At 40.0% G+C, this 17,744-nt stretch overlaps 1 protein-coding gene across 1 annotated transcript in view; it reads left to right on the top strand.

Annotated features, from left to right (window-relative positions):
- Positions 1–386: 386 nt before the first annotated feature.
- The window catches only part of LOC104509416 (glycosyltransferase-like protein LARGE1), a gene marked incomplete at its 5' end in the record, with an annotated part of 61,796 nt that continues 44,438 nt past the window's right edge, over positions 387–17,744 (top strand). The window contains one exon of the mRNA XM_010151350.1: positions 387–525. Within this exon, the coding sequence (XP_010149652.1) occupies positions 387–525 (139 nt within the window). The remainder of the gene's footprint in view (positions 526–17,744) is intronic.

The raw sequence follows: 17,744 nt of genomic DNA, 5'->3' as shown, positions 1-17,744 counted from the left end.
GTTATACTGAGCTTTGTTCTTCAATTATCTCCATCAGAGTATGAACAGATCTTCATATTAGATGATCATTTTACCAGCACTTACTTCTCACTAGGAGGATTCTCCATCATTGTATTCCAAAATCAAGCAGCATTCAGATTTGTCTGGGTGATATATTTTTGTCAGCATGACAAAGGTTCCCACAGTGTTTAATTACTCAGACTAGCCAGGGGAGAAGGAAAGAAATGAGCCGTGCTGAGTTTGCTGTGCCAGCCTTGCCATCTCTTACATAAGCAGGCACCTTTGGAATGCATGAAAGGAAGGCAGCACCCAAACTTCTGTCTTCTCTTTCCACTGGCTGTCCCTCTCCAGATTTTGTGTTTGTTTTCCATTGATTGACTGTCTTGTCTTACGATCTTTTTGCAATTTGCTCATTTCCAGGGCAGCAGGTTCTTGGCTTGGTGGAGAACCAGAGTGATTGGTATTTGGGCAACCTTTGGAAGAATCATCGGCCCTGGCCAGCACTTGGGAGGGGCTACAACACAGGTAGGTCCTGTGGGATTTCTTTGAATTACCATTTGCATCAAGCCTGCAATCAGTCTCCTGGTTTAGAGAGTATGAGATATGGTAACTTGCTCTTCCCTTCCTAATCTACTGCAAAATTTGTCATTTAAAACAGTAAAAATAATGCAGTGTGATGCGTTTTGAAGTGTCTGAGGAGAATATGTTCCTTCTCTAAATAGTGTTCAGAGAGATTGTATGGCATCCTTTGGGGAAGGACAGAGCTTTTCAGCAGCCTGACTCATCCTCAGCACATCTCCTACAAGATTTCTGTCCCTGATGAAGCGTATGTGGGCCCAGCAAGAGGGAAAGGATAGGAATCAAGGCTCATTTTCTGTAGAGAGGTAAATGGTAGCACAAAATGTCAGCCCAATAAAGATATAACTCCTGCAGGACAGCAAATGGGTCATAATTGTGCTAATAAAATGCAAACTACTGGCCATCAATTTCTGCTGCCATGAGAAAGGAATAAAGGCACTAGATCAGAGAATTTATTTGGTTACAAGAGACAGGTCTTCCCACTGATTTGTGTTTGGTATGTGAGAAAACATACCAGGTGCATAAAGAGCACACACGTACATCTAAATCATTTGGATGCTAAGCTTTACATGCTGATGCAGCGAGTTAGGTTCCCTCTATTTGTAATGAAAGGACAGAACAGATGGTGAAGCCACCATTTAAAAAAGATGAGTCCATTTAAATATCCCTGCAGTATTAGGAAATTGTTCACCATAATAGTGGCTTTGCTTCACGGAAATATATTGGATTGAATTAAACAGACTGACTAGAAAAAGGATTGCACAAGTTGTGCAGTTGGGTCATCTGTATTTCTATATCCCTTTGTATATTTGGGGGAATCATGCCAGTTTTTGTGAATCTGTATTTCAGACTCTGCAAAGCATCCCTGTTCTGTGAAAATATTCAAAAGAATAGCCTAACAGAACACAGATACATATGGATACAAGATTTTGGCAGAAGAGGTTTGTTTCCTGGTTCTCCTCTTGCCAGAGGAGAATTGCATACACAAATGCTTGAGTTGTCTGCCCCTCCCTGCCATCTCCCAAAAACATGAGACAGACCTAAGGTTCACAGTTGTGTCCTGAAACCTGAAAGCTTCTGTTATACACAACTAAACTTGTTGATGACAATTCTGTTCAGCATAACACCACAAAGCAGTGCCTTTTGTTCTACTGAGGGATGACCACCTTTTACAGTTACTTTCCTTCTGCTGCAATTTTGCTTTTTTCTTTCTGCTGTTTTAATCCTGGCAGGGAGAAATGTGCCACAACCACGTAACATTACAATAACCCAGAAATGTATGGTGGGTAGTATCGAAAATGCAATTATGTAAGTAAAAATGCTGTAAAGCTTTAATTTATATTAACTTAAGATTCCAAATGTTTTATAGGGATCTCAAATGTCAGCATACCACAAAACTGTTCCACTGAAAGCAAAAATAACTGAATGCCTGCAGTCCTTCACACACATTGCATGTGTTAATTCTTGGTATGTGTCAATACATACCTACCAGGCCATGTATAACCCTGCCCATGATTTTAGTCTGCTCACAATTTCTTTCTTCAGACAACTCATCTGTAGTTTTAAAAATATCTTCTTTTTTTTTTTAGAAAGAAAACCAAAAAGTAGATAATGAATGGAAGATTGACAGTGATCATAAGTAGTAGAATGATGTTTTTTCAAGTACATGGAACAAGAGGTCATGGAGTGAAACAGTGCAACCTCTGAGAAGTAGCAAACGATGTTATTGACAGCATCAGGATCATTTGCTATAATTTTCTTAATTGAAATCATTGTTTGCCTCAGTAATTTAGCAGAGATTGGAGGTGTAATTCTCTCAAGGAAGATGAAGTACCAAGGGAAACTGGAGCTTGTTTGATGTGTTCAGTAAATTAAAATAATTGACACTGAACACCAGACTGTGGCCAAGGAGGATTGGGGTAGGGGGAGGACAGGAAACAGAGGCAATAACTCTGGGCAAAACACTCAAAAACAGTGGGCCAGGAAAGGGAAGACTCAGAAATTCAGGTGCTTAGACTTGCATTTAGGAACATTGAAAGGGAATCCAAAGCCATGAAATTTCAGTGAGCTGAACAGAGCTGGATCAGAGGGAAGCTCTCAGGCAGACTTTGCTGTTGCTTTTGGGAGTGTGTACGATGGTCCTAGGATACAGTCCTAAGGAAAGAGATTTTTATGTGAGCCTCTTCAGTCAGACCCAACCCTGGCAGATTTGATGCCGAAACACCCCTCAAAGTCAAAATTCTACCACTGCTTCCTCGCAAGTTCTGAAGCAAATAATTTATCTTTCACTCCTATCTTTCTATGTCTGAGCCACTCTGGACAACACAGAGGTTGGGGGAGTCCCAGAAGGCAGGTATATTAAAGCCAAAGGTGTGATTGTTCCTTCTCCACCAGCTCTTTAAACCCTGTAAGCATGTACATTCTCCTACTCCTGTGTGCGCAAGCCAAATCTCCTGACAGCCATTGCAGATTTTCAAGGAAAGATTTTATTTGGTTGGGTTTTATCCTTCTTCCTCATTTGCACAGGCAGATAATCCAAATCATACTTTAGTCCGTGATAATATAATCTTAGGAAAACCAGACCAAACTCGAAAGTCAGTTCAGTGACAATTTAATTGGTGTTTAAGATTTTCTTAGTTAGAAACGTTCTTTATTTAAGATAACATCTCCCTTCCTCAAGCCATTTTAAACACAGTTCTTTCTGTACCACAAAGGTACCCACGTTTTTTCTGTACCTCATTGGCCGAAATTCAGTAAGCTGCTTAATCAAATACTTTTTTTATATCTTGTCTTTTTGCTTGTCTGCACTGAAGTTAACACTCACAGACTCCTCATACATTGGTGAAAACACACTTTTCACTCTGTATAATCTATATGGTCTTTCATTGACCAAACTGCACTTCTGAAAGTATTGCCTGAGCCGCACTATGATTTTTCTCTTTACAGATGTTAAACTGATAGCTCCAGAATTGTATGGTTTAATGTTCATTTCTGGAGTAACAGTCATCTTAGTCCTCAGCAAAATATCTTGTCAAAGAAATTCTAAACATGAAAGCTTTTAGTACTTCACCTTACACGTTCCACCATGATAGAGAATAGCTTTTTAAAAAGCAGTTTCTGGTGACTGTTACCATGATTTCAGGCCATTTCCTGAGCTGGTGTGAATCACCCCTGGCTTCTCTAGCTTTAGTGCTGCAGGGTCAACTTATATCAGCTGAGAATGGACTCCACACCTTCCAGCTGGAGATTTAGGATGGATCTGTGCCTTAATCTGCATGCCAGGGAGGGCATTTGTAAAAACTTTGGTTCAGGGGGTTTCAGTTTTCTGGAGTTCAGAAGAGAAGCCCATCCTGAGGATTTGAGGCACATCTAAAATACACTGCCTCCATGCAACTACTAGATACTGTAAGGAGGTGTCTCAACAGCTTGAGCTGAAGATTCATACTCCCACACTGAGAAATGTCACATTACCAGATTTGTGGATTGAGAACAGAAGGGAATGGCTAGCACCTAACGATTACCAGGCTACGTGTGCACCATGCATTATTGCTCCCATGTTTGTAATGGTTGGAAGAATGCTAGAATGAATCTCTTTCTTTTATTGTTTCCCTGGAAAACAGAACCTATGGAAGATAAATTGGAAGTGGGAAGCATATGTTATGTCATTTATGCATAATATTTAACAATTGTGAATAATAAAGCCAAGTGTAGGGCAGACTGTTCATATGAAATTAGACTGGATCACATATTGTGCTTCATCGTGATGATACTGTGCATCTTCACTACAGAAAACAAATGATTGGTAAAGCAGTACAAAATTGGGGAGAGAGAAAGGGGATGGTCATGGAACTGCCTTTATCCTGCTCCAGAAACACAATAACTTCTTTCATCTGAGCTCCACGGGCTTCTGCTTACAACATCATGATAATGGGTCTGGTGTTAAAAGGTGATGAGCGCTTTTAATTTAATCAGACATTTCTGTTTTTCAGAAATCCTCAGAACTAATACCTTAAATAGTTATTATTGCCTAATTCTAGATAGATCTGTTACCAAAATACCTTTTTGTCCCCCCTAGAAGAGTCAGAATTCCATGATACCTATATGAACATACCACTGATTTGCAAACTATATTGCATAGATTCTGACTAAAACTAGTGCATTTCTCCATGGTGTAAAGAAAGGTGTATAGCTGTTGCTTGAGACAGGAGATTTTTCCAAATCGTCCCAGTGAATGAAGAAGTCAGAGAACTCACGGATTACAGAATGTTTAAATACCCACCATCAGGGCCTGACTCAATTTAGCCACGCCCTCTCTAAAAGCCATTGCAGTATTCCTACCTCCCATTACATAAAACATTAGTCACATTTGGTACAGGAACTGGTATCATTAGGTTTAGTTGTAGGTACAGAAGCCTTTGCAAACAGAGGAAAAGTACATTTTAGTGATTAGAAAAATAATAATAATGACATCCAACACCAATGCCAAGGCAAAAATTAACATTTCCTTCACCTACTCAGATTCACACTGTACCAGTTTTTTGGACTAAATTATTCCTTCTTGAAGATAACTGTGAGCTCATTCAGCAAATACTGTTAGTGCAAAACATACTCATACACGTGTGATTTATAACACACAAAGATGCGTTTTAAGTACAGGCATCGTGCACATTGTACAGGTAGTAGTTTAGGAACTGCCAACACATTGTTGCTTTTAGACACAACAGGAAATCTCAGTGTGCCTGTGTCAGTGGTGGGAAAATAATATTATAATGCTTTTGATGACCACATCCCTGTCTTTATTGGCTATAATCTGTTGCTTGCACTTAAAATCAAGCTATTTTGAAGCTGACTACCCTCAAAGAATAGCTTCCTTTCCAGTCTTTCTCATGCAGTTTCTAAAGCATGTGACGTACCGAGGACTTGTTTACAGCACGCTTGACATTTCTGAAATGCGGGTCAATATGTATTTGATTTTGAAAATGGTGCCTCTCGTTTGAGAGGCCTATCCACATAATAATGGCATTGCTGCAACTGAATTAGTCTACTGTTCATTGCATTCTCTGAGATACATCCTCTGCTCCCTGGCAATTGAATCTATCAGACCCTGCAATAAGTCTCTTTTTTTAAAACAACATCTGACTGTCTTTGAAACACTGAAGACTCTTATCTCCTAAAAACCTTGTGATAAAAAAAAAAAGACATTCAAACAGCCTATACCAGATTCTAGTTTCCATTGTATTGGAGTAAATAGAAAGTATTTCTTTTTAGTTGATGAAATTGTCCTAGTTTGGGGCTTTTTGCTGGTCCGACCTGAGTCCATCATGTCAATCTCCATGTAATGTACATAAATAGGGCATGTATGCACTATTCCAGCCTAATAATTTTAAAGAGTCATTCTGAAGTGTGGTATTTTTAGCTTGATCGAGAGAGTTCTTTATGTGAACCTAGGTAGCTTGATGAGTAATTATGTTGTCCAGCACCCTGAAATGCCCTCTCTTCATTGTAGAGGGACCATCATTAGCAGGTTAAATTTAGATGAAAGACTTGCACATAAAAGCTTAGTAGAGGCATCCAGGTGCCTAAACTGAGGACAAAAACTTCTATTATATGGCAGGAGAACCCCAGACAAATGTACAGTAATAGTAAAACCAGTACTTTTTCTTCTGAAGTGCAAGTTCACTTTCCAGTTTCTTATTGTGCTTATAAAAGTGATGATGTAAAGACACTTCCTTTTTGTAGATACAGAAACAGAGGTTTTAGCCATAGTCCCAAAGCAAAGAAAGAGGCATCACAGTTGGACTCCATCTTTAGACTCTAATGGGTTGCCTGTTGCCAGTCATGGAATGTGGCAGAGTAAGATGTCTTTCTACACCCTTGTGTCAAAGCTATCGCCTCTAAGAGAGTGCCAACAAAGAACAGTTGAATTTGGTCATAGTCAGATCACTCTTCTAGGTGCTTTTGGCTACAGAAATCACTGTGTTTTAATCATTTTAGTGATAAGGCAAAATTTTCCCTATCAAGAGACATTATATTCCTTGAATTGGAGATGCTTTGAGAAAGTAGAATCTGCAAAATAGAGTGGACTCTGAGATCTCAGAATAAGCAGCTGAATTCTTTCCTTTCCCCATTGTCTTTCTTCTGTCTCTATGTTCAGCTACATCCTGACTTTAATTGTTTCTTCTGTAGCTCCTCAACCCTCCCTCCTCCACCTGTCTGTGTTGAACTGAGCTCAGGGGAGGACAGGAGCACTGCAATACCCTATCCATTCAGATAGTGCCTACACTGTTGTTCTCAAGGCCTTAGCAGAGATGGTGAGAAGAGAAGCTTTCCCAAATAGGTTCATAGAATTGTAGGCAATTTAGGTCAGAAAGGATCTCTAGAGGTCTTCTAATCCTCTTCCCACTGAAAGCCAACTTGGGTTGCTCACAGCCTTTTCCAATTGAGTTTTTAATATCAGCAAGTAAACCTCTCAAGGCAGCCTGTTCCTGTATTTGGCTACTGCTTTGGTGAGAAAAGTTAAAAAATAGAAGTAAAAAAATTCTAATTTGTAATCAGAGTTTCCTTAATTACGGCAGTTTGTGTCAGTTACCTCTCATTCTGTCTCTGTGCATCTCCTAGGAGAGTTTGGCTCTGGTAAGTAGTTTTAGACAGCAATAAGAGGTCCCCTTAGCCTTCACTTCTCCGTGGTGAACAAGCCCAGTTCTCTCAGCTCTCCTCATACATGTTCTCCAGACCTCTGACCATTTGACTGCTCTCCACTGGACTTACTCCAACATGTCACTGCCTTTATTTGTCTGAGGAATTCAAAACAGTATTTCAGATGTAGTCTTAGAAGTGCTGAGTAAAGGAGTGGTAATCACTTCCCTTGGCCTGAGGGACTAATACAACCCAGGATGTGGTTGGCCTTTTTTGCCACAAGGTCATACTGCTGCCTTACGTTCAATTTGCTGTCCACCAGGGTCCCTAGGAATTTTCCTGAAAAGCTCCTTTCTATCCACTTGTCTTCCAGCATGTACTTTCCATTCAGTAACAGTTCCATGCAGGACCTTTTGTTGAACTTCATGAGCTTTCTCTTAGCCCGCTTGTCCAGCCTGTCAAGGTCCCTTTGAATAGCAACCCTGTTCCCAGGGTATTGGCCACAGCCCTCAGTTTGGTGTCATGTTTGACATTGCTGAGCGTGTATTCTATGTCATCTCCAGCTCATTAATAAGGATGTTGATCAGTACCAGCCCCAGTATCAACTCTTGTGGAATAACACTTTTAAGTGGCCGCCATCTGAATGTTTTATTGCCAAACACAACCTTTTGAGCTTGGCAGTCCAACTTACTTTCCAGGCACCTTATAGTTGACACATCCAACCTCGGTTTGGCTATGAGCATGCTGAACAGCTCCATACACATTTTTTCCTAAAGCAAATGCATCCCTATATTCCTACTGAGAACCTAATCCTGTCCTGTTACTAGAAATGAAAAGGCTGTAGAGGAAGGATTGACCTGCAGCTGACCTTTGGCTGAAATCATTGCATTAACGTACATTGTGTTTCCTTTTTTTAAAAAATGCTATGGTTAATTTTTAGGCTTGTTTATTCTGTGCTGTTTTCCTTCCCCTAATCCATTTCGTAGAATGTTTTGTTCCTCCTGAACCTCACCCAGTTAATAAACTGCCCATTAAGGGGGCAGGGGAAGGGGGGGTTGGGGGAAGTTGCCCGGTTGTTTCTGAATGCAAAACCCCAAACCTCTTTGTCATTTAACTACAAAGAAATACATGAGAGACTATTCAGCCCATGAGCCCCATTTCCTCCACTGTTGCTAAGGCATTGACTGAACACCAGACCAAGAAAAGCTGTGACTGGTTCTTACTCATTGTGCCCATCCCTACAATTAGCCCTGTGGACTTCTGTTAATGTAAGAAGCCAGACAAAATAATTATCACCTGTGCAGGGTGCATTTCGGCTCTTCACGTAGTCCAAAGTGGAAACCTTGTAGAGTTGTTGGCATTTCAACCCCTATTAAATACGATGCCTTTGAGAGAATCAAAACCAAAAACTCACATAATTTAAAGCGATGTTCCCTGTTACCTTTTGTGCTGGTTTTGGCTGGGATAGAGTTAATATTCTTCATAGTAGCAAGAGTGGGGCTGTGTTTTGGATATTGCTGATAACAGCCTTGATAACACAGGGATGTTTTCATTATTGCTGAACAGTGCTAACACAGAGTCAAGGCCTTTTCTGCTTCTCACCCCACCCCACCAGTGAGTGGGCTGGGAGGGGACACAGCCTGAAACGCTGACCTCAGCTGACCAAAGGGATATTCCATACCGTATGACAACATGCTCAGCATATAAAGCTGGGGGAAGAGGAAGGAAAGGGAGGATGTTCAGAGTGCTGGTGTTTGTTTTCCTAAGTAACCATTACACATGATGGAGCCCTGCTTTCCAGGGGATGGCTGAACACCTGCCTGACCATGGGAAGCAGTGAATGAATTCCTTGTTTTGTTTTGCTTGTGTGTGTGACTTTTGCTTTACCTATTAAACTGTCTTTATCTCAACCCATGGGTTTTCTCACTTTTACTCTTCTGATTCTCTCTCCCAACCCACCCAGGGGGAGTGAGTGAGTGGCTGTCTGGTACTTAGTTGCCAGTGGGGTTAAACCACACCACCTTTAAGTTCGTCCTGCTTTCTGAGGAAGAAAAACACAAAGACAAGACTCATGGAGAAGGTCTAGTTCTGATATAAATGCCTGACTCTTGAGTTAAACAGAATAAGCTGATTTGCAGGAGCTGAGGATCAAGGAAAATATTTTTTTTCTTTTAAAGGTGGGTGATTCTTTGGTGGAGAGTCTGAGATAAATTAGTTTTGGAAGATGTACTTGCTTTCATCAGAGCAAATACTCAGCGACTTCCAGCAAAAATCCTGAGTTTTTATCAATGGAAACAAGCTTTGTGCAACCCTTTTTCCAAAACTGCGTGCACAGGGAGGTTCAATGACTGGACCTCCTGCACAGTAATCCTGTACAGTCTGGATCCTAGTCCATGATTCCTGTTCAGGGCAGCTCACCCGAAGTCCAGTTACTCGAGCTTGATGTAGCTCGAGTAACTCACTCGCACTTCTGCGTTTTGAGGCACTGACATGTAAAATTGTACTCTCAGAGAGTATGAAGAGATGCATGAAAATTGGTTCAGGATGGATAATCAGAGGAATATAAGCTCCAGGTTTAATATGGTTGTCAAAATACTTTGTGTGATCATTGGATGTACGAATCAGAACATTTCAAGTTTAAGTACAGAAGATACATTTCTGTTGGGTGTGGGAGATTTATTCCTGACATGGTGGATGTCTGCGCTGTTAAACAAATTAGCTCCCAATTCATTCTTTACTTTTGACTCCTTGGTCATTCACAAGGTACGGAAATTATTTGGTACCCTGTCTTTCTCAAGAAGCAACCTGTCTTTTGTCAAGAAAAAAAAAAATGTGTAATTTGCTGATAGTTCACTCCAGAAAATATTTCTGGAAGGTGGGACTAGACTCTGACATCTCTTTCCAATCCTTCAGCACTGCATCAAGAGACTTCACACTGTCTGATATTCCCATGTGCCCTGATGACATTCTCCAGTGCACACAAAATAGGCCCTCAGTTCCATGCTAAAAACTTCCCGATCTAGAAAATTGTAATTATGTCTCTCCCATAATGTCTGACAGTGAGAAATGCAAACAAAAGAATTATGTTTACAAACTGAAGGAGCACAAACTAGGCCATCAGAGACAAGTGCTGTGTAGTATGAATGTGATCAGCCTGCTCAAAAAAGAGCTGGACCCTGAACAGTATGTGTACAACTACTCCATAGTCCTTGATCTGGGTGCTAGGGACCACTTCATGGAATGGATATCTTTTAAAATGTAGATTTAGCTACTTGTCCAGGTCTGATCTCCATAGGTCAAAGATGAATACTTATAAATTAACAAAATTCAAAGAAAATACTAGAAAGTTTCCCATAAAGTTGAGGAAAATTACTCCAAGAGCTTATCTGGGAGCAAGTCAGGGGATAGTTTGATCACAGCTTATTAGTATCTGCTGAAGAAAGTAACATTTCTTAATAGAGGGCTTGCCAATTTAAGCTAAGGTTCAGAAAGATCAAATAACTTCAAGTTCAAAGACATGTTCAAATTAGAAGTAAGGGAAGCATCCTTCATCAAGATAATTATGCATTGGAATAACTTACCGAAGTTTGTGATAGATTATCCATTATTGTAAATTTTTAAATCAAGACTGAATGTTTTTCTACAAGTTATGCTCTAGTTCAAGCACAAATTGATTTGGAAAAATCCTATGGCCTCCGTTATGCAACAGCTAAAAATTACCCTTTCTGACTTTATTGCTTAAATATGTATTTAAACGGGAATTTGTTTTCCTCTCAACTGAAGACTTCGACTCACCCAGGCAAATGAAATCATGGATAACCTGCCATGTAAGAACTTACTGCATTTTTAGTGTTGAAGAAAAGTACTTTGAAACTTTGTAGAAATTTTCCATATTTCCCCCATGTAGCTTTTCTTTTTAACTCTCACATTTCTAAGTGCTTTATAATAAGATGTGTACCTGACCGTCTTTTTGTTAGTGTCAACTTTTGGCAGCCCCATCATGACTTCCAGACATGTACAGAGATGCACACCGAGTAGCTGTTGGGTGGTACTTGTGCATGGCTGTGACGTGAGACACATCTTTGAGACAGCTCTCCTCTGCTCCATTTAGGTTGGTCATTACCATTGTGCTACAGCAGACAGAAGCTGAAACCTCCTTCCTCTCTCCCTTTGCTGATCTGCAGGTAGAGGTGTTATCTGAGGTTTACAACTTCTGGGTTTTTTCTGAGCAACAGCCTTCCCAATCTGTTGAATTTTGAAAGCTAATTCCTCCAGGGCTAGAGATGGATTTTCTTTGCTTACCTCTGAGACATCTGCAGAACTGTTGCTTCACAAGACTCTCAAAGATAGAAGAGGAGGGCATCACTTGGCAGGATGATCTTTAAGTAGCAGAGGTTTTCCTCCATAAACTTTGTAAAAGTCTCATGGCTTATGATTCCTCTCCTGTAGACCTTTTAGACTCCTGAATCAAGGAAGTTTTTCTGCAGCAGCCTTAGGGGCTTTAAGAAAGTTGAAGAAATTCCCCTAGGACCAGAAGTCTTTAATGAGAAGATACAAACCATATTTATAGTTTTTCAAATTGCTCGGGAAGAATAGCATATAAACAATAAAGAAAAAATAGAAAAGCAGGAAAATCTGAGCTACAGTCAGTACCTCTGTAACAAGTTAGAATCATGCTTGAATATACCCTTCATCTTAACTCTGCCTAAGGAGAAAGAGCATATTTGGAAGAGAAGAACAGAGAAAATAAGTGTTCCATTTCAGTAAATGGTCATCAGGAAGTGTAAACAAATGTTTGTAATGCTTCAAGAGGATCCAGGCTCCCCTCAGAATGACTGCGCTGTGTTTCAAAATGCACTCTATCACAGCTTTGCTTTCAATACACGTGCAGAGAAAACAAGGCTGTTGCATTCTGTCACCGTGCCTGGAGGGACACCCACTTTCCATTTCAAAACAGCTTCTCAGCCCTGTTCACTTTTCTCAGAGAAAAGTTCAAATGTGGAGTCATTGTTTATTCTCAATTAACACATTGTGCATCCCTGCAAGTTTTTATTAGGGTTTTTTTAATGTCGTGAAAGACTTTTTTTGAGGAAAAGGCTGGTGCATGTAAGTTCATAGCTAAATGTATTAAGATATTCCAAAAATATGTTAGAATGACCGTTCTTTAGTCATACTGTGTAAAAAGCTATAGACATAAGCTATGGTTTTATTATATTAATAATATTGCTAGTTAAATTATGAGCAGCAGTGAGATAGAATCATAGAATGGTTTGAGTTGGAAGGGACCTTAAAAACCATCTAGTTCCAACCCCCCTGCCATGGGCAGGGACACCCTCCTACTAGACCAGGTTGCTCAAAGCCTCATCCAGCCTGGCCTTGAACACTTCCAGGGATGGGGCATCCACAGCTTCTCTGGGCAACCTGTTCCAGTGCTTCACCACCCTACTTGTGAAGAATTTCTTCCTTATATCTAATCTGTATCTACCCTTGTTTAGTTTAAAGCCATTATCCCTTGTCCCTTAAAAAGGTCCCCCTCCAACTTCCTTGTAGCCCCTTCTGGTACTGGAAGGTGCTATAAGGTCTCTCCGGAGCCTTCTCTTCTCCAGGCTGAACAAGCCCAACTCTCTCAGCCTGTCCCCATAGCAGAGGTGCTCCAGCCCTCAGCATCTTCGTGGCCTCCTCTGGACTCATTCCAACCGGGCGATATCCTTCTGGTGTTGAGGGCTCCACAGCGGGACGCAGCACTGCAGGTGGGGTCTCACGAGAGCAGAAGGGCAGAATCCCCTCCCTTGACCTATTGGCCAGGCTTCTCTGTCTACAGCCCAGGATACGGTTGGCTTTCTGGGCTGCCAGCACACACTGCCAGCTCATGTCCAGCTTGAGATAGATGGTCTATAAATCAAGTGAAATAAATGCAGTGATTTTCATGCACACAGACACCTAAAATGAAGATTTCAAAATGCGTGCAGTGGCTTGTTGTGGAATTGCAGCTTTAATTCCATTTTTTAATCCCTATACATCCATATACTTGTGGGTTTTTATTTGCTTTTGATGTTATGGGTGGAAAGCAGAGGCCACAATCAGTGGCGTGGAGGTGTGGCCCAGTGGATTCCAAATGCAGTCCTTAGCAAAACTGGTCATTTGGGCCCTGATCCAGCAAAGGGATAGTCACATTCCTAGCATTACACGCTGTGACCACTTCCATTGATTTCAGGCACAATAAATTGGAATTAAAAGAGGGTGAAGAAGTATTTGCTAGATGACAAAGCAGTCAATACTACCATGGTGCTTCTGCTGGGATAGCAGAGTTACAAGCCCCTTCATTAGCACCTAAAACTGAACTCAACTTTCTGGTGCCAAATCAGTTTCACAAACATGGTCCTGTTCTTTGCACTTCCTTAAATCGCAGGTCAGTTATGTATTGTAGTAAATCTCCATAATGTCAGCCCTGTTTAACATTATTCCTTACAGCACCAAAGGCTCAGTGTTTTGGTGTATGGTCTTTGATATGCTGGTTAGGTATTGTAAAACCCCACTAATTTTTTTAAAACTCGCTATTGCTTTATAGTGTACTTTGACATGTGTCTTGCCTGGCCTTCTCAGATATTGTAATGGTATCTACTTGCTGTCTGTCTAGATAGTTCACTGTTATAGGCTTAGGTACAAGAAGAATTTTTAAAAACCTGACAAGGATAGGTTCTGAGATGCTGCTCACATTATATGGCATTGCCTCAACACCTACACAAGCGTCCTGTTCCACCTGAAAGAAACAGGCAAGGTAATCCTTACAGAAAATGATCTCTTAGAAGCTATATTTTCTTCCTCTCAGCACTGAGTGTTTTTTCAGCCGCCTTAAAAAGGCCATTGTAATAAATTGATTGAGTTTGAAAGCTTGTCCGATTTCACTATAACTTCTGTAAGTGATTCTGCTTTATCTTAAAATGTTGTTTATTACTTCCTACTCTGCTATGTGTTCCTCTCTGATTTTCAGGAAAAGCTATATTCTGTGTTCCTGAAGCAAGAGGTGGGGATGCCTGGTAGCATTCCAAGGGAAATTGCTGATGTTTCTGTGAATTTTCAATTTACTATTCAGCAACATAAAAGGAAATATTTCGTTCTGGAGCAGATTAACAAAAACAAAATGACACATCAAAACTATTTTGTTGAGATGGCCTGAAGCATTTACTGAAACCATTGCTTAGTCAGAATGTTGGAAAGACAGAAAATTTGATTTGGATTGAATGAAAAAATGAGAAAAGGAAAGAACATGTATGTGTCTCCCCAAAGTTTTGTTGGACCCCAAATGAAACATTTATTTTCCTTTTGAGGCCATGTAACCATTTTCAACAGGATTTTTTAATTTGTATTGCTTTTGAAGTGCAAAATATTATTTTAGAACGAGTTGGGGTTTAAAATGTGCTAAAAAAAGGGCAGTATTTCCAAACTGAGTAGTTTTCATCCAAATATGTTAATTGAGAATTTTTACCCTGTTTTCTCCAAGCTAGTCACCAAATTCCCTTTTGTTTTTTGTGGGTGGGATTTTTTTATGTGTACAGAAATTACATTTTTTGAGAAACTGTTTTTCTGTTTGTTTGTTTGAGCAATTCCAAATCTGTCACCTCGTGGTCATTCAAGTGAAATCTCATCAAGCAGGGGAAGAAAATGGCATTCAAGTAAAAACTGGTGTAGGATGTGTTCCACATGTTTAGTAATAAAGCAATATTTTTCTAAGAGCTGTTTCAGATGTTTGCATCTCTGTGTATGCATGAACGATTTCTTCAGGATAAGGAAAAAGGGGTGTTCTGTGGTTGATCATTGTTTAATACTCATGAGACAATTGTGTTGCCACTTTTCTCTTTTCGTTTATTTGCTGCCAAGCTTTTCCTTTGTTTTTCTCAGGTAGGTTAGGGCAAGAAAATGCTGCACTCATCAAAAGATAAGAAGTCCCACTGCCTGGGGCCAGATGTTCATAAAATATTCCTTTGATTTTTTTTTTCCCCTCCAGTCTCTTCCTCCCCCAGCACAGCAGCTGAGAGTAAGTCCCTTTTCCCCTTGTGTTCAGCTGTATGTCATCTTGAATTTAGTCTGAGATTTCAGTCAATTTGACTCTGAGGGAAGGGGCTCCTGAGGCAAATATTTCCACTTTCCTTATTTTAGACACTTTGCCTGCAAACTAATTGCATAGATTGGAGGTGGTTCATTTGTTATGTTTGCTTTTGGTAACAACAACATAGATCTAAAACTGAAGTGTTCGGTTCTGAAGTAGAGGTAATTTTTCCTGTACATGAACTATTTGAAAGTTCCCAACACACGTGGTTTTGCTTTGCTTTTGCACTAAATAACACTAATTAGGTGAACAGTATTAAACTCTCCTCTTAGTAGAAATCTCTTATTCTCTCTAATACTAATGAGTAAATATTTAAACTTGCTATAAATATTCTCCAGTAGTTATTTTTACAGCAGCAGTAAATTAGAATTCCACAGTGCGAAAAGCCCTGAACAGAGGCTGTACAAAGGTGTTAAACCCAAGCCTGTAGGTGAATTAAAATAGAAGTCACATCCAGATTAGTCTTGATGATGGAACATTAAAAGCTTGTGAATATTTTCAATAACCATGATTGCATCATAATGTAATGCATCCTTTCTCACATATATTCCAGTTTTTCCACCCCATCTGCCTGTTTTACTCTCAGCTGCTACCGTGATAGCCCCTCAGAATGGCATAATCTCTTTAGCTGAGATGCCATAATCTTCTGCTAGCATGAGAGTGGAAGACAAAAAAAATCAGAGAATACTGCATTGTATTAAAACACACCCCCTTTTCCTCGTCAGATTGGAGACTTAAAGGAATTAAGAAAATATAGTTTATTGTCTATAAATGATATTTCATTACAGTTAACTGAACCTTATAATTATTCTATATTTTCCTTAATAAAGAATCTTCTCAGTTGTATTTCACTACTGAAACAAAGCTGGCAGTTCTTGCCAGCTGGAAGAAGTCCACTGCCTGAGTGGAGCTTATCCCACCCAAGTTTATTGCTGCAGCACAAGGAATCTGCTTCACATCGATCTAGAATTTCAGTCAATGCACAATGTCTCTCTTAGGAGCTAATGCGTGCACACTACACACTCCAAATAGGCTTCTGTTTTGCTGGAGAGAAGACAAAACACGCTGGCAGAAGTACGTTGTAGCATGTTGTGACAATGCGTCCCTTTCCAATCCAACAGCTGGAAGCCGAAGGGTTGACTGAAGATGAAAGGGGATCCCTCCAGTACAGGTTCCAGCATCCTTGGGCACCAGATGGACTGCTATGGAAAACAGAACTAAAATAAGCCACAAAATTCACTGTCAGAAGAGGTTTTCTTTTTATTCTGGCAGTGCCAGGTTTTACTAGAAAGAAATTTCCCATGTCGTAGAAACTGAAAATAGGAATGAACTGGAACCTCCTTTGTTCTCTCCAAACCAGTGCAGGATTGTTCCAGGTATAGTGTCTAATCTTTGTGTAGTCTGATTTTTAAAGATTCATGAAATAAAGCATTTTATCTGCCATTTTTGGGTTATTTCACCACAACAGTTTTAGGAGAATTTTTCTTAAGTATTCAGACTACATTTCCTTTCTTATTCTCATTATTTTCAGTTTTATCATCTTAGACTCCCTCAGGCAGCTTTTCCCAGTGCCTGCTTTTTGCTCTTTCATATTCTTCACTGTAGCTGTTATGTTTCTCTATGGTTGCCATGATATTTTTTGTAAGACCTCTTGTTTAATGTCACTTAGAGATGTCATTACTATTCTGTTCACTTTCCCCTTCCACTAATGAAGATGTGAAACAACACAGAACTTATCATTGCTCTTACTAGGTACTTCCTGTCAACCTGCTAGACTGCTGTTTATCAGTACTCTTCTTTTACGGCCCTTCAGTTTGCATTCATTCCCCATGACAGTCTCTTATCTAAGTCTTTCCAAATTAATTTTTCACGTAAATTTTTCTGAGACACTGTAGGAAAGGTTTTGCTGATGCTTCAATCCAGCTTCATTGGTTCTGCTGTTTTCCCTTCTTTTACACTAGAGATTTTGTCCAGACAAAAAAACAACTGAGGAATAACAATTCATGTTGAGATAGCTCTTTTCCCACTGCAAGTGTAAGTTTCTTATCTGAGGATCCTCCTACTCAATGAACGCTTGCTGCCCTAAGGGCGGGACTCTCAAAGGCTGGGTCATAACCAGCACTGATAATCTGTTATTTAAAAAAGTTTCTGGGATTGCAATCAGCTATGTTCAGGGGATTAACTTCTTACCAGGTGGAGTAAGGGCTGCAATTTTCTCTTATGCAGTGTATGTATTGCATCCTATGCAGTAAGTATTAGCAGCCAGATTTCACCCCACATGCATTGAGTAAAATGTTTTATATGAGTGACAAAATTCTCTTCATCTCAGCATAATCTTGATTTCAAGCCAGATAGAAACTCATTTAAACAGTGGGATTTTGGAAGAGGCAAATCTCTGCTCAGTGTGAAGATGGCAGGAATA

The sequence above is a fragment of the Eurypyga helias genome, unplaced genomic scaffold, assembly GCF_000690775.1.
Source record: "Eurypyga helias isolate BGI_N326 unplaced genomic scaffold, ASM69077v1 scaffold6775, whole genome shotgun sequence".
NCBI classification, from domain to species: domain Eukaryota; kingdom Metazoa; phylum Chordata; class Aves; order Eurypygiformes; family Eurypygidae; genus Eurypyga; species Eurypyga helias.
The sequence above is the reverse complement of the archived record's forward strand: the minus strand, read 5'-3'. Positions and strand labels throughout refer to the sequence as shown.